This window comes from Anoplophora glabripennis, unplaced genomic scaffold (genome assembly GCF_000390285.2).
Source record: "Anoplophora glabripennis isolate ALB-LARVAE unplaced genomic scaffold, Agla_2.0 scaffold440, whole genome shotgun sequence".
In the NCBI taxonomy this organism is placed as follows: Eukaryota; Metazoa; Arthropoda; class Insecta; order Coleoptera; family Cerambycidae; genus Anoplophora; species Anoplophora glabripennis.
In genome coordinates, this window is record NW_019416629.1 from 77511 (window position 1) to 100793 (window position 23283).

Sequence of the window (23283 nt, forward strand, 5' to 3'; positions counted from 1 at the left end):
CAGAAAACAATAGTATCTATGTTATACGAGCATATCATAGATATAACAAACGTCATTCTTGGAGAATAATCCGATAAATAGTTAGTAGACCCACATGGGGAATTGGAGTCCTTGGGAGGATTTCAACAACAGGTTTCCAATCTATTATCATCTTACAGCACAATCCATCGTACCATCTCTCGAAAGCTTCGCCTCACGAATAGATAAGGACGCCGTATTCTTTAAATAGTGTTTTCCACATAGACAAATAATTTCAAACATTTAATAACTGAATAATCTAAAGCTTATCAAATAATAGGAATGTTACGTCATTCCACCTAAGTATTTTCAAAGACGCCGCAGTAAAACGAATAAACAGGTGCAAAAAACGATCAAACCATCAAGGTTTTAGGTACTGAAATCTACGAAAATACTAACTCCACATGTAAATATTCTTATAACATTTACTTGCTTAGTCCTACATATAAAATTGTTTACTTTTATTTATAAGTACGTGAAAATAATTCTTAAAATGTGGGGTTAGGATAACAGCAAACGCATGTTTTACAAACGCTTTTTTTAAGTTACTATTTTATTTGAATAAATTTAAATAGTAACAATGAATAAACAGAACATCAAGGATTTTATTTTTGTGCTTATTTTTGTTCTACACGTTTTACTTTTCAAGATTTCAGCACCAAAAAACGCGACATTTCTCGACCAGGTATATGGCCACCGTAAGGACGTGTGGGTGTTGTTTTGTTGAAGCAACAAGGATAATGCCATTAAAACAGAATACACGTCTCTATTTAGGTCTACTATTTGTCTCTCCTTCTTTACACAGGGTGTTCCGATATTTCTTGAGCATGAAGCTGAAGTTGGCATATGGCACAAGTAGAACATCATCCATAATAAGGTTCTTTCCACATTATACCATTTTAATGCCAATATAACGCCACTGTTACACCCCGTACGAAAATTAGTTTCACCGATTGAATACGTAGCATTTCCTGGCGTTTCCTAAAAAAGTTGTGGGGACGAGACTGCACCACTTGTGCCTTTGAAGAGGCCTGTATCGATTGCTGGTACAATTCATTTCATAGGCAAAATCGACCCACAGAAGTGGTAGATGCCGCGTCGCAATTTTTCAACTAGGTCAAGACGGTTCGATACAACACCGACGTTATACAGACCGTCCCCCGGACGTTCCGACGGCGGCCAAACAAGAAAATTATGGATTTGTCAGACGACCTACTTAGCCGCACCTCCAAGGTTGGGCCATCGTTTTCCACTTAAAAAATTGATGGGCAAGATGTGTGCCGACGCGATAAAGGGGTTGATAGGGAATTACGGGTTTCGGAAGTAACGAATTACCACGTCCCCCTCTTCCGACGTCTTTATTCTAGACGTATGATATATTCGTTTGTCGATTAGGGCGGCGGAAAAGTTTCTGTTATCTCGGATATTCGGAACACGACAGACCCATTATCCGAACGAATGGCTTGACAATAAGAATGCCTTCAAAATATTATAGGTTATCAGAAGAAGTTGAGTCGACGATTGTAAACAATAAAACTGTTTTCATCTGTGTGAAATTCCGTAGAAATACATAAAATGTTTCTAATGGTTTTCTATATAGTAAACTGGAATTTTCAATACGTTAATATCTATCGGAATCATAAAACTGATTTATTGCTTTTAGAGTTACGAGAAAAATAACTTATTCTAATGCGGGAACTGTCACAAACTACGTCATCATCATATACCGTGTATCCCCGGATGGGGTACCGTACTCTCGTCAACTTTTTTTTATTGTTGATTTTTCGAAAAAAAAGTTATTCTTAATAACAAGTTTTACTTATCTTGGGAAGCCATGGGCAATAATCAAATATGTAGTAAACGGTACAGGGTGTTCAGAAAATGGCAAAATGTGAAATTTTCGAGTTGTTCGAGAATTCAAGAAATGCTTAAATATGGGATTTAGTCAGAAAAGAACAATAATCACATTTTGCCAAAAAAAAGACAAAGCAATTTTTAACTAAGATTACCATCGATATTTCCTTAACAATGTGAAAGTCAATATGTATATTTATTTTTATCAACTGACCACTGAATAATTTTTATTAATAATGCTAACCCTGGAGCAACAAATTTATCTCATGAAATGTTATTGAATCGGTATTATTTCACATCGGTATGCAATACAAAATGCAAATACAAACTGGTAGGGCAGTTTGCAAGCTAATTATAAAATTCGATACCACTGGTGACGTAAAGAATATTAAAAAGATAAAAAAAGAGTACAATGATAACGATACTGCTACTGTTGTAGTTATGGACTCGTGTATAAGACAATCCAAAGATGTCACTCAGGTTTTTTAAGTTTTACTCGAAAATCAAGGTTTTTCCGAAAAACATAAGAAAGTAGTAATTTGCAGAAAACTGAAATACGAATCCGAAAATATCATGGTTGTTACCGTAAAGCAGTGGCGCACTATTTTATTTAGAAAAATATGCCACCGATACCCTGTATCTCCGCCACTGGAGCATGTAAATTTTAGGAAATGTCCTCAGATTTTGGACAATGTTTACATAAATATAATTATTTAAAAAAATTAAGAATTAATTAAAACTTTATAGGACAGACTCCCCTTAAAATTCACCAAAAAATACGAGGTTTGATTTTTGGTCACCATTTGTGAATGACCCTGTAGGACAATGTTTCCAATAGGTACTTAAAAAGTAATTTTCTGTCAAACTGTTTTTTATTAATAGTGACAGGACTATATAGTATATACAGGGTCGGAAAGTCTCCATGGTTCATCGGCCTTTACGTGAGAGCGATAAAGAAAGTCATATAAATCCGTGCGATAGAGAAAGATGGCTATAATGAAAGCGTCTAATAGTCACCGCCCATTTCGCCCTTCCACAAATAAGATCCACTTCTTATTATATAGTTTTCACCCCCAAATAGAAAAAAGCACACATCTAGACAATATAACTTTTGAAGTCGGGGGTCAGATGAGCTATGAGCTATGCAAATTTTCAGGAAAATCCATGCTATGCGAAAAAATTGGGAACTTTTACCTTACCTTATATTTTTCTAAAATGCTGGACAAAAAATTGGGCATGTAAGCTTAATTACAAAGTTTAAAATTTTTTAATTTCAACTTACAAAACGTAACAGTGGTAGCGACTTGAAATATTTAATTGCGTTGCACATCCTGCGTTTCTCGGTAACAACAGAAGAATTTGTTGATATAAGCTTGTTATATTACAATTTAGACTGCGTGGTAGGTAATACGATCTAGTAAATATTTGTGAGTTAAGTTACAACCGATGAAATAATGAATTACCAGCTTATGTCAGTACCAAACCAACAATAGTTTACTGCGAATAATATTAATTTCTATTATAAACATATACTTCATGCGCTTCATTAAAACATGTAAAAAAAACATTATTTTATACACCACAGGACGGACAAATGTAAATGTAAAATCTGTTTACCATGAAATTCAGATAAATGCAGTGTATTATGCAAAAAAGTGCAATTTTTTAATCACCTGTCAGCTGTATCGCGATGTCATGTTACACATATCGCTTTAATTGTTAACGAGATATCACGCGGAGTTTTTTCGACGCGTGTTTTCCACGAAGAATAGCTGTAATTTACAATAAATATCCCTTTGGCAAGGTCGCTTAGCTTATTTATTTCATACTATTCCCTCATTGTGCTGCAAATCGGAGAACATCCCGTAATTTTTAAGATAAAACAATGTTGACACCTTTTGTAATGTCACTCTTATGTGTGACAAATTGACAAATGAATGTAACATTCTTTCCCGGACACCCAGTATAGATTACGTACTTATGAACGCTATTAGCGAATCCATAGACATTAGGTACTGTGAGAAATATTTGCTCATGTAAAAGCATTACACCATTTAACACTCAGTTTGAATTTTATCTGAAAACGATTTCCGCTCATCTGATTTTGCTGGTTTACACAATCATGCCGTGGTAATATAAAACACTAGTACCTGGGAACTCGGGCTCTATCGAATAACGTTTACGTAACACAAAAACAAATTCCGAAATCGTCGCGGCATCGTAGATATATCCGGTGAAAACAATGCATGGTAAATGAGACAAACATCACGTACATGCTGATTTATCTCAAAGTACCCATGTATTCTACTCAAATACATAAACAAGTTACACTTAACACGGCTCCCAAGAGATCTGTTTACAAACATTAGCGGCGCATAAAAATAAATCGCGGTCTCGCGAGGCACCTGTTAAAAAAAAAGAAAGAAAGGCGATTTACATTTTGATCGATCACTTTACTCGCGAGGCTAATTTTTATGGTAATGATCCCCAAGCGATAGCACCAAGTGACCTTTGTTACATATTTAACATACAGACACTCTAATTGTCCATTATATAACGAATTTATATTTGATTATCTGAATAGATAAATTTATGTTATCAGTTTCGACAAGAAATATATATATTTACCCAAGGAATGTTTCTCTTTTCGTAAAAAAATTATACATTTACTTTTTGAGATACGAAGAAGAAAATTCATATGAAAAAATTATAGAACTCAAAACCAACCAAGGCCGATATTCTACGCAAAATTCCTAGCAATGTTGGAATGTACATTCTTGAATGAGCATATTTTTCATAATTTTTACGAAAATAAAAAGAAATCAAAAAACGAGGGGAAAAATTTTCCCTGAAAATTATATCCAAAAAAATTTTTCTACTGAATTAACTCAAATATGTAGAATCTAAAATTAACCTTTATTTAGTTTATTATTCGAGATTTTAATTAAAATTCGCCGAAAAAATCGTTTTTTGCATAATTTTATGAATTTTTTTCAAAAACCTTAACCAAGACAACCTACTCTAAAAGTAATCAGTTGTTTCTCATTACGAAATGTCACATTTGTATTCAAATATGGACCTTTTTGCAAGAGCAAGCGAAAATTAATTGTCCAAATAGGGAGGGAGAGGAATTTTTATAGTATAAATTTATGTGTATAAGATAGGTTCAAATAAATTTATGTAGGTATATCAGATATGTAGGAAATTAATTATAGGAATCATACCATTGTGTTGGATATTATCAAAACCCTGGTAGCAAGACACATACTCGGAGAACATTTCTCATTTCAAAAGTACTTCAGAGTACACCGAAAATACATTACCTTGCGCCCTATTGATTAGTTTGAATAGGAAAATTTGTTCAATTAATGGTTATTTTTGTATCTAGAATGCGAAATGGTACTTCTGCGTTCAAGAATGGAAGTTATCCATTCGAAAACGTGTTGAAAGATACTCAAGTTACGTAAACAAAAACATTCCCATCCTTAGATACTAATGCCTACTTTTAATGTGTTTATATATTTCTCAAGCCCAACGCCCTAGCTCATAAATTAAAATGCCTATAAACATACGGAGGTATATTGTAGCACTAAGCTTAAGAGAGATTTTTAGCTTCTAATCTGATTTGATACAGAATAGATGTGCTATCTGAATAAGTGAATAAACAATATCTTTTAATTATTAAAGTGTTTTAGTTCTACCCATAATCCCAACAAAACACAAAGGCATATCGCGTTCACGATGCAAACATTATTTTTTCGAAAACTGCAATAAAATAAGACAATTTCGTTGAATTTATATTTCAAATCGTTTGAATCGTGTTTGAATCAAGACGGTTTAGACGCGATGACTATCGTAACGATAGCAACCTAATAAACAATAAAAATTAGTTGTTTAAAAAAGTAGGTAGTGTTAGAATTATACGAGATTGCCTACAACGAATTCAAAGGGTGGTGTAGTTCGAAGAAAATTCAAAAAGCGTCCGAAGCGGTATTACTGGCATATTTCGAACATAAAATTAATAGAATTGAACTTTCGACGTTATGGTCAGTGTATTCCATGTTAAAAAGTACACTAAATGCCAAAAAAAAAATGTAAATATCAGAAAATTTCCAAAACTAATGCCATATCTGAAAAGCAAATTAGTTGGATACCGTCCGAAAAAGTCCAGAATTCTAACGAAAAAGGAAATTGAGATTTTTATAAGAAGCATGATAATAACAGATTTCAGCTAGAAAAGGTAATAGACTAGGCGGTATCTGTTTTGGTTTGGGTGAATCGTATATCCACGGAGATTTTTGGCTTTTTGGCTTTCAAATATCTCTAGAAATGACAATTTTTCTATGCGCATAAAAAAAACGTGGGCTTAACTTTTGGGGGCACAATATGTTAAAAAAAATCGAAAAATGTAATATTTTTCTTCCTATTTAATTATGTATCTTTTCAAGAGTTGATTTTAGGCGAAAATGGAAGAGGAAAAAATGTTTGTAATTAAATTTTTTACAAAATATCACTGGTTACAAATCGAATGAATCATGATTATTATTGTATAAAACGAAAAAAATCGCCAAAAATGGAGTTAAAAAACATTACTCTTTAGGGAATTTTTTGGGATCATTAAATTGGGTATAGGACCTTCATACTTGGCTTAGATACTTGAAAATTTAATCACATATAGAAGAGCTCTCAAGCTTTCAAACGCTTTTTGAAAAATTCGAATCCGTCAACCAGGAGAGCTCTGGCGCTTGTTTAAAAATTGGTCGAATTTTTGTGCTTATAAACAATTAGAATAACTTTGTGAATATTCAATCAAATAAATTTTTTTAAAGAAGGTTTTGAAAGTTATCGGAAAGACGTTTCCTTTTTTAAAAAAAAACAGATCGATTGATGATTGTCAACTGATAATTTAACAAAAATGTAGACTTTTGGTGATAGTTTTCGAAAAAATAAATTTTCAGTGATATTATTGAAACAATTTATCCAATATGATGAGATTAATACATAAACGCTGTATGAAAATGACTTTTTTGTTCCAGAACAAAAATTATTAAAATTTTATATAGTTTTTGAAAAACGTAATTAGATCAAAGAAACGAGATATGTATTTACATTTTTTTTAAACTCCATAAAATCGTAGGCACTTTTTCTAGCCTGACTGAAAAAATAACATTTATTTTTGAATTAGTCAACGAATTCTTCTACTTAGACACTTCCATTTCAAGTAATTCAAGACACACCTAGGTGTAAAAATTCTATTTTTACAACGGGCGCTTCAGAAATTCTAAAAATTCCACATTGTGATCATCCAGCTGGCGACATCTAAACCGGTTCTAAATAAAAATAATACACCGTATTTCCTGGTGACATTTAACTCGGAATATACAAACAATGAATTAATATGCTTAATAAAGAAATCATTTGTCCACCATTACATAAGAGAACAGAAGACGGAATGACGTCAATATTAGACCAGTCGTCATATATTTGCAAAGTTCTTAGTTGTACGACAACTTTTCTAGCATATCGAAAGGCGGATGTTTCCCGAAAAATGCCATAACAAATTAAAGCGTTAAATTGTAACAAAACAACCATAAAATTGAACTTCCCTCGAAATAAATATTAGGTACAGTACATTTCCAATAATAATTATATTAAAAAAAAGATTACAATTTGGCCTTGGATCATTTCGGACCCGACAAATTAAAACAATCGAATGTTGACGTTCCAGATACCTACCAGCCTGCTTGCCTGTTTGTGGTTCAAACTGCAAACAATCTGTTGCCTAGAACTTTATTATGTAACAATAGTTTAACTTCAATGAACCCGACCAGTTTTGATGGGCGATCTACGATACTGTTTATCTAACATCTACCTTTGTTGTTCGTTGATAATTCTTGGAAGTCGAGTCTTTAAGAGAGTAACAGAATATAAAAAAAGGAAAAATAGAACCTTTGATCAAATTTCGGATATAAAGTCCAAGCCACTAAGTTTGCTTTCAGAAATTATTTTGTTAAAAAAATCATCCGATCTTTCCTGCTTTCCGAGGAAGCTGATAAAGAAGCTGAAATCAGAAACATCAAATTATATTTTTTTCAGGCTCGGATTTTTATGTTGAAATTTGGTTTAGAAAAAATCTTTAATGCTATTTTTTTAGTTACCTTTAGAGAACTAATATTTAGCTTTATTTAGTTGTTTGCTCATGAAAAATTAAGATCTTGCTTGTTTATTAATTTGAGATTCGAGAGCATTTCGAACCGAAATATAAAATACTGTTAAATATGTTAACTTTCATAGCAAAATACATGCGTCTCGTATATTCTTCAAATTTTTCCACTTTTCCAACTTTTTGCATCGGAGATAGATAAAATGTTTTCTTTTTTTTTTCAAATTATTAAATCTTCAGTTAGCACAAAAGTGCACATATAGAATTAAAAATTAAGTACATGCCTCCGAATATTAAATCAAGAACGAAAAATTAAAGTAAAAAAAGTTGTGATTAAATATTTTTGGGTTGCAGCATAACAAACACTTGTGTATAACTTATCATTAAAGACTGATCAATCCAAGGCTATTTAGGGTCCTTTAAAACATTGGCCTAACAAATATTAATACGATATATCGATTATTTTAGAGATGTGGGAAAAATTAATTAAAAAAAACTAGGTAGGTAGTTATCTTGAAAATAAAAGACTATAGACTCATAGCTCATATTCATAAAAAAAAATACCGTTTATGTTATTATTCTTAAAAGTTATTCATTTATTATTTATATTTTTATAGTATATCGTTCTCCAAAAGGGTATCTATGAAATTATGAACTTGATATTAAAACCGATATTTTATTATTGCAAGTTACTTTAGGCCAGGAAAATAAGCTGGGAAATTACCATTTCGCGACTTTTTGTTTCGGCAAGCTGAATTTATCACTACAGATGCTAAATATTATGTACAATAACATATTAGTTTCCACAGTCATAAAAATGGGGGGAAGATTGTTTACAGGGTGGTTAATTGTATAATTTTTACATAAATTCACGTTTTTCGCTTATAACTTTTTTCCGTTAATTTCCACGAGAAAATAGTAACGTACTTTTTTTTTCGTTTTCAAAAGTCCTACAAAACTCGAGGTAAAAAAATATTGATTAGATCAAAAGTTATAAACAGAAGAAGTTTATTATGACTGTTGAATTAAACATTTATAAACTGCATTATTATTACCATAACTCACACGAAATCTGGAATCGGTAAGTTGAATAGTTTACAAGTTATGGCCTTATAAACAAATTAACTAATTATTAATTAGTCAGGACGATGCCGAGGATCTTCCACAATCGCACTGATTTTTTTCATGGTAGATTTCATAATAATACATTGAAATCTATCATTTTTTTTTTAATTTCAAATTTACAACCTGGAATTTTTTTAATTTTTTAGTGTTAGTTGCAAAATGAAATATACGACGCACGAGCGTGATATAGTTATATATTATTACATGTTCGGAAAGCTTATGAAAAGAGCTTTAAGTTAAAAAAAATCGTCAAGATTCGTTGAACAACAACGGAGTTACAGATGGTCAAAATTGACGGCCTATTGTTGAACAAATTAGGTTGGTAGCGGCAAAAAAAATACTGTCATAACCGGAAACCCGAGTACTTTCCCGGATAAAAATATTTTATTTGTGGATGTATGTTAAGTGCATAAGAAATATTGTCAAAAGTCAGTGGGTCGCTTGATTTTCGACGAGCCGTGGCGCGGCGGAAGGGTGGGGGAAGCGAACGACAGCGAGTCCGAAGAAAATGACGATAATATTCATAGTCCTGCTGTTAAATAAGCGAAATCCGCTTGAAAATAACATATTTGACAGTCTGTAACTCCGTTGTTTTTCAACGAATCTTGACGATTTTTTGTTTAACTTAAAGCTCTTTTCATAAGCTTTCCGAGTATGTAATAATATATAACTATATCACGCTAGTGCGTCGTATATTTCATTTTGCAACTAAGGCTAAAAAATAAAAAAAATCCAGGTTACAAATTTGAAATTTAAAATAAATGATAGATTTCAATGTATTATTATGAAACCTACCATGAAAAAAATCAGTGCGATTGTGGAAGATCTTCGGGATTGTCCAGACTAATAATTAGTTAATTTGTTTATAAGGCCATAACTTGTAAACTATTCAACTTACCGATTCCACATTTCGTGTGAGTTATTAGACAGTGATAAGGAACGAGAGGATGCGATACCAAAACGTTCTGGTAATAATAACGCAGTATATAAATGTTTAATTCAAAAGTCATAAATAAACTTCTTCTGTTTATAACTTTTGATCTAATCAATATTTTTTGACGCTCGAGGGCTAGTTTCGTAGGTTTTTTGAAGACGAAAAAAAAGCACGTTACTGTTTTCTCGTGGAAATGAACGGAAAAATGTTATAAACGAAAAACGTGAATTTACGTAAAAATTATACAATTAACCACCCCATTTTTATGACTGTAGAAATTAATATGTTATTGTATTATACATATTTAGCATCTGTAGTATTCATCAGCTTGCCGAAATAAAAAGTCGCCTCCAACTTTATATTTCCTGGCCTAACTTATCCAGAAACGAACCCCATCAAAATTTTGACAAATGTCATATTATTAAACTGAAAATATTTAAAACGTAATTCTCTAGGTAGGTACCTTTATCAGGCCCGACATAATAGTTAGGAAAAACATTAAGAAAAAATATAGGGAGTAGTAAAGAAAAATAAATAACTATACTAATAAAACCAATAATTAGTTTCTAAAAAATAGTAGGGGCTGCTCACAACACACTACCACTTATAGTGTTAGAAATTTCGTCAGACAAAACAGTCTACTTATATCGTGACTTAAATTACAGAATAATAGGCGAATTATATTACCAAACAAATTTATTGCAATTTGCTACAAAGGACTCTGGACTTCCTTTTCCTTTGATGTCATCGACGAACATTCTAGTCACCGACAAGAAAATATTTCTACCAGTACCAATCTAAATAATTTCACTGGAAACGGCTGGCAGTAAATTCACACTAATCGAAAATATACGCATGGACAAATATTTTTGCGGCTTTCATCTTGCGACACCTACCTAAATAGGTTTATAAATAAATAAGCGTATAATTATCCAGAAAAACAAACACCTCTTGACTGCCACATTTGGAAAAACAGGGACGGGCGTCGGATGATTACCGTTGATGCGGGGAAATTGATTTGAAAATTATATCTACAAAGGGTTGCGGCGTTAAGGTAGCGTAATCTATATCGGGGGTATCCGCCCCCCTTGTAACCTTGACCTCAACAGCTGAATCTGGAAACATTACAAAACCAGCCTAGTAACAAAACGAAATCTAGCCGCCTTCTTAAGTTTACTATTACAATTGTAGGACCCGAAAAAACATTCTTCAGAACCCACAAGTACGCACTATTGCGTTTTAGAGTTACTACCAGCGTTAAAAGGCTAAAATTGCAGTGGAATGAATCAAACTGGTTAAGTTTCATAGAAAATTAGTTTGTACAATGACTGCTGTTATCGTATTACACATACAAAGTGATTGTCGAGCAAAAAACAAATAACATAAATGAGACATGGCTAACTTACATTATTGATGAGGAACTAGATGCGATGTACCAGCAAAACCCACACTCACATTTACTTTAAATTAACACAACATTAATAGAGTTATTTACGATATACTTAAGACGCTCAACGCCGATTTAATTGTTGAAATAAACAAAACACGATCTGTCGGTGTCTCCGAAATTCATTACAGGTTATGTCTTTTGTGGCGGTTACGTTTACATACTATGCTTAGAAACAAATCGTCAGACATCAATCGAGACGTTTAACGACGTCGGTTTTTATTGAAGATATAGGTAGAAAATACACGAACAATGTAAAATAATCGATATTCAAGGCGACTGCACTCACAACTCGCGGACATACACAAAACTCCGTTTAATTTTGACAGGAGCGAGCCCAATGAGCCCGTCTTTGTTATTTGAGCATGCGCACCGCCTACATTGATTATTTTTCAAATCGGACCCTGCGTCGACTTTTCAAGCATAAGGCGTCAAAACCAATTAATTTCTAACTGATATCTTCATCTTCATAAAAAGTTAACACTTTGTTGATGAATAGAATTAACAATAATCAGATGGTTCTTTATATTTTCGTCACAAATTATTTTTTTTAAGTATACCCAGGTACATAGGTATATTTTTTGTACGTTAGTATAGAATTTCTTGCATCATTTTTTGACATTTCCAAATGTAGATTGTAACGAAAAACATAAAAGTGGTTCACTGAATATTTATTATAATATGCAGCGAAGCCGAGCTACCTACCTTATTCTTGTCGAAATGGGAATTGAGGTTCTTTTTGGTGTAAATAATTACCATTTTGTTATGGACTTATTGTAGAGTAATATGTTCTCCGCAGTAAGTTTAATTTCCATATTCAATTAGAAATATTACTTAAATATTAACGTTTCAATGACGATGCTGATGACATCTGCATTTTTTAAAATTATTTAAATAATTGTATTTGGTAAAATGGCTTGTTAAATAATTGGAACTTTTTTGTTTTAAAGAAATGAAATATATTTCTGACGAAATGAACAGAACAGGAGACAATATATTAGCTTTCACATCGCCTAACACATTTGGGAATTAAAGACAATTAAAGACTGAAAAGGACCGTATAAATTGGCTTTTTTTTTAATATTGCATAAAACTAAGGAAAAAACTTATGCCACAAGGATACGTCAAAGATTTTATTTACTGTTCTTTAAATTTACACCATGGTGAAATAACCAAAACAAATTAAATTATATAAAAAATGTTATAAATGAGTTCTTTCACTTCATGTTTTGTTATTTTTATAGATGAGGAATATTTATTTTGAAATGCTCTCCTCGACTGGAATGGCGGTTTTTATTTTGTTATACAGGGTGTTCGGAAAGTATGAGACGATTCTATTCATAAAAATTATGGCTCCATAACACTTTTTGCAAAATTTAATATTAAGTCTAAATTATTTTTTTAGAACTAATATTTTATTATTTCTTTTCAGTCTAGCAATTTTTTTCAAATTTGTTGCACTTATTAACTGCTCCTACGAAAAAAATTAGAGATAGACTCAATCTCAGTTTCCATTTTGCAATCAACATATCCGAAATTTTTTGTAAATAGATATGTCGAACATAAATATTTAACAAAGTATGATTATTTAAAAAATTATACAGAGGTCGTTATAAAGAGAAATTATTAGAACATTTTTTTTTTCTAAAATCATAAAAAACGTATCTTATTTCAGTCACGTTTATATTTATACATAATTTAATGTGATCACTAGGGGGATCTCAGGAACTATTAGAGATACTGTAAAGCTTATGGACATAAAATAGTTCATTTGAATTAAAACAAAATAATAAGTCACTTCTTTTAAAATTTAGTTTTGCAGATCTACAGAAAAACTCAGATGTATTTTTTTTTCTTTTATTTATGAGAAATACCAATTCCTTAATTTTTTCGTATGGATGCCAAGTTGGATTTTATTTAAAAAGAAATAATTGTTACTCTAGTATCAAATTATACAATGTTTAAAGAGAGGCATTTTTTTATGATTCCCAGCATAATTTCCAACATCCCTACCCGGTATGTACCTAAGGGGAGCAGGGATTGGCACCGCCTCTTTCAGAGACCTCAGTTCCCAACCCACCCTAGAAAAAAAAACGCTGACCAGCTGGCCCCTCAAGATCCACCCCAAGCAAAAATCCTACCTACGTCCATGATCCCTACAGGGTAGATTAAATTTAGATATGTAAAGAATGAAAAGATGGAAATGGGCATAATAAAAGTATAAATTAACGACAGTCAACCACCAAACATATACAGATAAGTGTCAAAACTTTTCTGCCCGGTTGATTTCTAGTTAAATCTACGTAGGGTCCACGTCAAAAGTTCCAGACTCTGTCAACCCAGAGGCAGACAATAGTGAAAGTGGAGGCTCCACGAGCTCCTGTCCAGGTCCACCAGGTATAAGCGAGCTTCGCACTAAATTTTTATAGTGATTTATATTCGTTTTGAATGATATTTATATTATTTTTTCCTATAAAACCCCTCCACGAAATGATGCAGCAAATACACAAGTTGAATCATTTTTGCGATTCGAAAGCACCGCTGTCCAATTAGGGGGGGGGGGGATTTCACCCTCTGACCGACAGAATTTGGAATGTACACGACGATTCACAACTTATCTAAAAAATTTTTTGTAAAATCCTGTTTCCAAAAAAAATTATTTAATTGTAGTATTTACAACCCTTACATCACTGGGCTACTGTAGTCTCTAGTGTCATTTGAGTTGTGTGCTGTACGCAATGCAAGTGTTCATAGTTCAAAGGTAATATAGAATTTCCCAACATTTCCCCAACATATAAAAAAATCCAGGTAACTTGTAGTTAATCTTTACATACTAATTGATGTTTATGCATTAACCTTTTTCTAAACTGGACTCCATAACTTTTTTTATACCCAAAAGAACCTCTTATAAAGGTTTTAGAACCACAAATAGTTTTCTCTTTCAAGAACCCAGGGCCAACTTTCACAAAATTTCCAGTAGCAAACGTGAAATTCCCCGACTTTCATGAATACTTTTAAAATTCCGTTTTTTATGAAGAATAATGAATTCCCCGACTTTTCTCGGTGTTCTAGGCCGCTACGAACCGTAAATGCGCCCTCTCTCTATATCGCTCCAGGCGATTCCAAATACCAATATCCGATTTTGGTACTAACATTTTTGCGATAGTATTTACATTAGTTTTTTAAGTGTCAAAAATGGCTTACGTGTATAGCAACTCGGAGTTGATGGATATCGTTTTAATTTTGGTGAAGCAAGACATTTGTTAATTCGTAGAAACGATTTCAAATGCGAGATTATGCAAATAAATCCAAGTCCTACTGGACCATTTTAAGAATTATTTGATCTAACAAATTATACAAGTTTATGCATTAAACTTTTTCAAAACTGGACTCGATAACATTTTTTATATCCAAAGAACCTCTTACAAAGGTTTTAGAAGAACAAATAGTTTTCTCTTTCAAGAATCCGGGGCCTGCTTTCATAAAATTTCCAGTAGCAAACGTCAAATTCCCCGTCATTCATGAATACTTTTAAAATTCCTTGTTTTTTTTATGAAAAATAATTAATTCCCCGACTTTTCTCGGTTTTCTAGGCTGCTACAAATCGTAAATGCACTCTCTCTCTATATCGCCCCGGGCGATTCCAAATACTGATATCCGATTTTGGTATTAACATTTTTGCGATAGTGTTTACATTAGTTTTTCGAGTGTCAAAAATGGCTTGTGTATAGCAATTTGGAGTTGATGGATATCGTCTTAGCAGTTGAATTTGATGATATAAAATAGGTGTTATAAAATTTTTTTTTTCAATTTTTTTGTCCGTTCATGCTGCATGCTTTGCTTTGCGCAAGGTAAGGTTTTATCGTTTTCGAACTGTCCTTTTCGATTTTTTTTATAAAATTGTATTTGTAAGTCTTCCAGTACATACAATTTTTTTTTTCGGTTAAGTTCTGAATCACCCTGTATAATATACCCCCATATTTAAACAAATTTTTGGGCGGTTGCTGCATCATTTGACAGCTATTGCGACAACAATAGACACTGTACGATTAACCGTAGTTGTAGTACCAAGTCAGCGACTTGACGTGCAACGCCAGTAATTAGAATTTGAGAAAATTCCGTGAAAATTTGAGAATTGCTAGATTTGTACCTATACACCCTGTTGTTACCAAAAATAAACGTACGAATTCTGAAAAAAAAAAAAATCTTCAAAAAATTTACGGCAAAACATTAATTTAAAAAAATAATTTTGGCGAGTCAAACTACATCTTCAATTTTGTTCCCGCCGTTCTTGGACACTGTTTAACTATTAATTAACTACTAAAAATTTGATTTTTTTTTTTTTAAATAAAAAATTAGCGTCTTGAACCAAACGACTCAACCCAAGCGTTGACTGATTCATCGAAATACAACTCAGACACAGTAAGTTTTATTAACTTAATCAAATACAAAAATCCTCTAATGGAAACTGATCCTCCCACTCGGAAACCATAATGAACCTTATCTATTACGAACGCGCCTCGCTCCCCTCCTCTCAATCGCTGTCCTCGTGCCTTCTCGACTTCTTTTTCCGATGAGACCTATGACTGGGGCTCCTAGACCTGGACTTGTGCCTTCTGGACCTGCTGCGGGACCTCTCGCGTCTGTGAGACCTTTCCCTCTCTCTGTCTCTCGGTTTCTCGGAACGGCTTCGGCTGGATTCCCTGTCCCGTTCTCTATCTCGATCGCGGCCCTCCTTGTGGGGGCTACCCTCACGCCTGCTCCCGGGAGAAGACATTCGTACCGGTGGGATAATCGGCGGTGGTCCCATGTGCACCGGAGGCGGACCCATTGGAGGAGGACCCGTGAGGGTCTTCAGATCCGACGGGGCCCAGCCTGGCTCCGCTTCGTTACCTGAAAAATACGATTTGTAACGAAAAAAAATTTTGGAATTCCTATGGTATTTTTTTGCAAGTTAAAAAATTAACAGAGTTAAATAAATGAAAAAAAATAATAATAATAAACATCAAAACAGTTATTTTTGTATCTACAATGCGAAATGGTACTTTTGCGTCAAGATTGCTAATATCCGTTAGAAAACGCAAAAACATTTTGCATTTGCGATGCACACTATTTTTTCGAAAACTGCAATAAAATAAGACAATTTTTGTTTAATTTATATTTGAAATCGTTTGAACCGTGTTGGAATCAAGACGGTTTAAGCGCGGTGACTATCATAACGATACCAACCTAATAAACAATAAAAATTAGTTGATTGAAAAAGTAGTGTCAGTATTATTTTTTGTAATTCATATCCTAGGAGTGTTTAATTCAAAAGGGGCTCGGAAAGTGAGGACGAGCATTTACCAGGGTAAATATTGGTAGCGGCTCAAAGTGCCGTTTCACAATTTATGTCCAAAAAATTGTCGAGACAGTACGAGATTGCCTACAACGAATTCAAAGGGTGGTGTAGTTCGAAAAAAATTCGAAAAGTGTCCGAAGCGGTATTACTGGATTATAGTCAATATATTCCATGTTAAAAAGTACACTGAATGCCAAAAAAAATGTAAATATCAAAAAACTTTCAAAACTAATATCATATTTGAAAAGCAAATCAGTTGGATACCGTCTGAAAAAGTCCAGAATTCTAACGAAAAAGGAAATTGAGATTTTTACAAGCACCTGATAATAGATTTCTGCTAGAAAAGGTAGTTCAAATTAATATAAATCGATCGATTTAACTAATTTTGGACAATTCTTCAGGTCATTTCAATAATTGATGTTCGTGGAGCTGAAAATCGACAGAGAATCAAATTTTGAGCAAAAAATATATGAAGAATTTTTTTGAGAAATCAATAGTTTTTTAATTATTCACGATTGAAAACTTGGAAGTTTGAGTGAAAAAAAAAACACTTTTAAGGTATTTTTCGCGAATATCTCAAAAACTACGCATTTTATTAAAAAAAAGTGTAATGAACAAAAATGTAGCTTATAAATAAACAAAGAAAATCGTTTTTTAAAAAGTGTTGTATGTCCTATACAAAGCGAAATATGGTTAGTGGAAGGGGACTTGTTTTGGGGGGAATACTCGAATCGATGTATTCAACGTCAAATAACAGAAAAAGGATTAATTTTTGGTACATAACGCCCCTGGAGTTTTTTGTAGTACTCAAAAAGACCTTCAAAATGAGCGCTTATAAAAGTTAATTGGAGCAAAATTGAATGAGTTATCGTCAAAAACAGATGGGTAGCTCATATATTTTAAGGAAAAATGAGCAGTAAACGCTGTACCATTTCCATCAGAATTAAAATTAATCGTAGACCCTTTACAATTAGTTTTGTTTTAGTGTTTTTCATACGATCCTAAAGTTAGACCGGTTTAGAATGCGTATTTTTTTAATAATGTACGGTAAAAGTTGAAAACATATTTTTCATTATTAAAAAAAAATTCCCTTATTTATATAATAACTGAAACTATGAAAGATACCTAAAAATTGATACACAACAAAAAAGTAGCTTTTTTTTCAACAAATATTTTGCTTTTTTTATTCCTATAGCATAAAAAATAAAGGAAATATCGCTGCTTGAAGTATCTATTTTAGTGAAAAAATGATTTGTCTTGAGCCCTTCAATTATTTCTCTTTAAAAAACCAAGGACTTAAAAGGTTTTATATGCAAACAATCTTATAGCTCTTGAAATTATCTTTAAAATACTTTTTTGTAGGATACAATAGTTTCAAAATTAACCAAGTTATTAGTAGTTAGTTAGTAAAAAAAAACAAGGACAATTTTTCGGAGCAAAATAGTCTTTCTCATTTTTATATATTATACAAATAAAAGAAAATTTTTTTCGAGAAATCAATAGTTTTCAATTGTGAATAACTAATTCATGATTGAAAACTTAGAATTTTGAGTGAAAAAAAAAACACTTTTTCAAAGTATTTTTCGCGAATAACTCAAAAACTACGCATTTAAATAAAATAAATGTAATGAACAAAAATGTAGCTTATAAATAAACAAAGAAAATCGTTTTTTAAAAAATGCTGTACATTCTATACAAAGCGAAATATGGTTAGTGGAAGGGGACTTGTTTTGGGGGGAAAACTCGAATCGATGTTTTCAACGTCAAATAACGGAAAAAGTATTAATTTTACGTGTATAACGCTCCTGGAGTTTTTTGTAGTACTCAAAAAGACCTTCAAAATGAGCACTTATAAAAGTTAATTAGAGCAAAATTGAAGGAGTTATTGTCAAAAACAGATGGGTTGCTTATATTGTTTAAGGAAAAATGAGCAGTAAACGCTGTACCATTTCCATCAGAATTAAAATTAATCGTAAACCCTTTACAATTAGTTTTGTTTTAGTGTTTTTCATACGATCCTGAAGTGAGACCGGTTTGCATATATTTGAATAATGTACGGTAATAGTTGAAAACGTATTTTTCATTATTCAAAAAAAATTGCCTTATTTATATAATAACTCTGAAACTATGAAAGATACGTAACAAATGATAGACAACAAAAATGTAGCTTTTTCTTCAACAAATATTTTGCTTTTTTTTATTCCTATAGCATAAAAAATAAAGGAGATATCGCCGCTTGGAGTATCCATTTTAGTGAAAAATGACCTGTCTCGAGCCCTTCGATCCTTTCCCTTTAAAAAACGAAGGACTTAAAAGGTTTTATATGCAAACGATCTTACAGCTCTTGAAATTATCTTTAAAATGCTTTTTTGTAGGATACTATAGCTTCAAAATTAACCGAGTTATGGTAAAAAAACCAATGACATTTTTTCGGAGCAAAATAGGCTTCCACATTTTTATATATTATATATATCATATTATACAAATAAAATAAGTAAAAAAATTTTGTTTATTTATTTATATGCAGCGTAGCAATTTTTTTATGATTGATTATATTTAAAAATCGATTATAATAAAAATATTTTACATTAATATTGGTAAAAGGGTAGTTTATAAGAGTTCAAAATGGCAAAAGTAAAATATTCTTTCATAAACAATACAAGGGAATTTTTATTTTAAATTATTGCACAATTATAGCATTCCAAGATTTAAAACGTAATTTATTATAAATTTTTTTTGCACAGGGGTGATTTATAAGGGTTGAAAAGTGTTATTTAAATAATTGCACCGTTAAAACATTCCAAGCTTTTAAAAGTAATTTTTTGTCATATTTGTCAATCAGGAGTGGTTTTTAGGGGTTGAAAGGGCAAAATTATTTTATTAGCTATAAGGTAACTTTTATTTTAAATAATTGCACGATTTAATCATTCCAAATCTTTAAAAAGTAATTTTTTATCATTCTTTTTTGCATAGGGGCAGTTTTTAAGGGTTAAATAAAGGATCACAAAGATCAAATATATCATAAAACATGTTCGAGAACATGGAACATGATTTAATCTTTGCGCTTGAACAAGATTTTTATCAATAAAATGCTTAAAACTTAATTTTTTCAATTTTTTTCACTTTGCCCCTAAAAAACAAAAAGCGTCAATCGGACTTATGTCACTTTTGAACTTGAGCCTAAGATGAGCCTTATTCTAAATTTTCATGCAAATCCATGCAGTTTCAAAGAATTTGGAGGTTACAGCTGATTTTCAGCTTCAATTACTGTACTATAAAGACAACAAGCGAAGATATAGAAGACAAAGATTCAATTATTATTATAAGAATTCTCGATTCCAAAACTCATATTTCGAGATGTTTTGTGATTTCAACTCCAGACCAAATGAAGATATACCACAAATACTGTACTTTACGTCCTGCAGTAACTACAAGTCAAAGGATTTTTGTGAAGTATGTCAGGGAAAAATGTGTTAATCATGCGGTTGGCGTCAACAAAATAAGGAATGTGCCAGAAGAAATAGCAACTTATCTCAATTTGCCTCATCTGGAAACTTATACAGGGAACAGCTTTAGACGTTCTTCGGCCACTCTGTTAGCCGATGCAGGGGCCGATATTACCACCATTAAACGACATGGGGGTGGCGTTCTAGTATGGTAGCGGAGACGTATAAAGAAGATTCTATACAAAACTACACTAAACCTAAGTAATTACAGCGGCAGCCTTATTGAACACCCAGAACTAAAAGCTAAGATAACTGACAGCACTGGATCTGGCATAAATTTAACTCACCGCAATATCGGCACTTTCAATTTACGTGTAGTGCAAAATAAATCGTAATCGTCCTGTTTATAATCGTTACTGTTTTGTATTTAAATGTTATTTTACTTAAAATGGATATTGATTAATTAATAAAAGAATAAATAAGTTTTGAAAAAATGACAAATTATTGAGACATTTATTTTATGTTCTAGAATGAAAAAGACTGGCGTCAACTAAAAATTTAACTAAAACCTCGACTTTTGATGATAGTTTTCGAAAAATAACGATTAATCATTATTTTCTATTTGCGATATTTAAAAAATAATAAATTTTATATCAAAGATCATTGAAATCTTTTATAAAAAAAAGTCACCTTCTTTTAAGGTAATAGGAGAGTAACCATTTCACGATCACTTTTTTTATTTAAATCCCAGTTATTAATTTTTAATTTCACAATTTTTCTGCTTTCAACACATTTTCGTTTCGTAAAGTTATCTATTGTACGATGTGTAAATTAAATATACCACACTTGAAATCAAAACAAAAGACTAATTGAATGATAAACGAACGAAAAAGTGGGGAAATGGAAGATCGAGGAATGGGGTGATAAGATACCCACTCGTTAGGTCGTGTGTCCACACTGTCTCACAACGCCCTCAGATAGCGTGCCGCGATACAACGAAATGCTTAAAATCTACTCGTGATTATAAGCTGCTGCGAATAATTTACGACTGCAAGACCAGCGAGAGGAAAGGTTCATCGAAAGACGTGTCCAAATGGGTTTACAATGTACATCTCCTAAATTTTTTATAACAAGTCCAAGGTCTTACCCCACTGTGAATCTTGGGTAGGCTCGTATCCCCCGTAGAACGGTTCCGGTTCGGGATTGAAACTGTAATCGGCTTGGAAACTGTCAAATGCCTGTGGCGGCGGGACGCTCAAATCTGGAAAACCTGTAGGCTTCCTGCTGTACTCTCTCCGATCGGCTGTCATTACCTGTCAAAGAAAAAAAAATTGATACGGGAGACGAAAACATTAAACAGAGTGTTTCAAGTGTCGTTCAAAGTTTGTTACACATTTAAAATATTAAAATTTTGAATATTTCCCTCTTTACGTTGCACTTATACCGAATTCTCCCATATCCAAAATGTGTAACCGACCCATGGCCCGCTGGTGTTGTCTGTGTGCTGTTTGGAGGTTCGGAAGCTAACCGTAAATTACAAACCTGTATGGTGTTCATCTTGGGAGGTTCAGCCTTGTTGAGGGTTGGCGGGACGGACCTTTGAGACGCTCCCCCTACAACATCAATACCACCTGTCAGTTTTCTAAATGGCGGAGGTCCGGCTTTACGCATACCTAAGAAATTGCCTGCATATTTACTGTTGTCGTTCATGATGGGCACGGGTCCTCTCGGAAGGCCTATCGGGTTCATCGGGGCCAGTCCCACTCCCGATTCGTTAACCCTCATTCTAAAAATTAATTCAATTGAATATGTACAATTTTAAACAAACTTGATGACTGCCTCGAGGCTTGTAACTAGCTTTTGTACGAACATACACGAATACAGGAGAAACTTTATATGTATCATATAAAAAAAATTACTATGGTATTTAAATTATACTGAAAACTGTTATGAATACATTCACTACTCAACTAAATTTTGTATAGTATAAATAACCTCTTGTATTTAGTAATGTATAATTTTATGTTTAACACACATTTAACATTCACTCTATATATTAAAGCAATTACCTTTTTTGCCGTTCACAGTATGCCCTCCATGTGTCCTCGTTAAACCCGTAATTAAAGTAATCAGTAATATCAGCACCAGGCTTCCTCCAAGGCTTATCTTCCAAAGAATCCAAGTTATACTCGGTAGCAGGTACGCCGTTGATAGTGCCTATTTGATCGAATTCCTCCACAGAGAACTTCCCTGGCTGTTGCTGTTGTGGTACGGGTTTATTCTTATCCCCCACAGATGTTAACAAACCACCTCTTTTAATATTCAGTGAGGTGTACGAAGGTGTAGTCGCTTTAATGTCACCGATTACAACGTTCACATCATCGTCACTGTCGTCATCCAAATCTTCTTTCTCGCTGTCATCTCCATTCTGTCTTACCTCTCCATCTTCCACGCCATCTTCATTATCCTGTCCGTTCTCTTTTTCAATATTATCCACTCCTGGAGGGCCGTCATCTTCTACCGCCTAAACATAAACAAGAGTTAGGTTAAACTACATTAGATGTATTAACTGATTAATACTTGAGGCGCAGGCACTGCCGAGACTTGTTGGGGTTCAGAAGACGGTTGTTCCCCTTTTTGAGTCCTATTTGCGGCATCACCGCTATTTATATCAGGAGTTTCGCCGTATAACCACTGATCATCTTCCAATTCGTCTGCCATTTTTGCAAGACATACAAGAAATAAGAAATGACAATTGACAACAAAAAATCTGGTAATTTTTGATTTGCCAAATTAAAATTGTATTCGTGTTTTATCGGTGAGTGAGCATTCAACGCAAAGAGATTCACAAGGCAAGGAGTACGAATTTCATAAATTCCATCTTATAAAATTAGAGGGCGCTAGTATCCCATATGCAGCGAAATAGAGGAGGGGAGATAAAGAAAGCAGCAGTTT

At 32.8% G+C, this 23283-nt stretch overlaps 1 protein-coding gene across 1 annotated transcript; it reads right to left on the bottom strand.

The window, feature by feature from the left end:
* Positions 1-15948: 15948 nt before the first annotated feature.
* On the bottom strand, positions 15949-23124 carry LOC108909338 (pre-mRNA 3'-end-processing factor FIP1). Its single transcript, XM_018713652.1, has 5 exons — positions 22909-23124; positions 22398-22852; positions 21871-22114; positions 21476-21641; positions 15949-16434 (listed from the first exon to the last, which is right to left on the bottom strand). The coding sequence occupies exons 1-5, from the start codon at positions 23047-23049 to the stop codon at positions 16076-16078; spliced, it is 1365 nt and encodes a 454-aa protein (XP_018569168.1). The 5' UTR covers positions 23050-23124; the 3' UTR covers positions 15949-16075.
* Between the last annotated feature and the right edge of the window lie 159 nt (positions 23125-23283).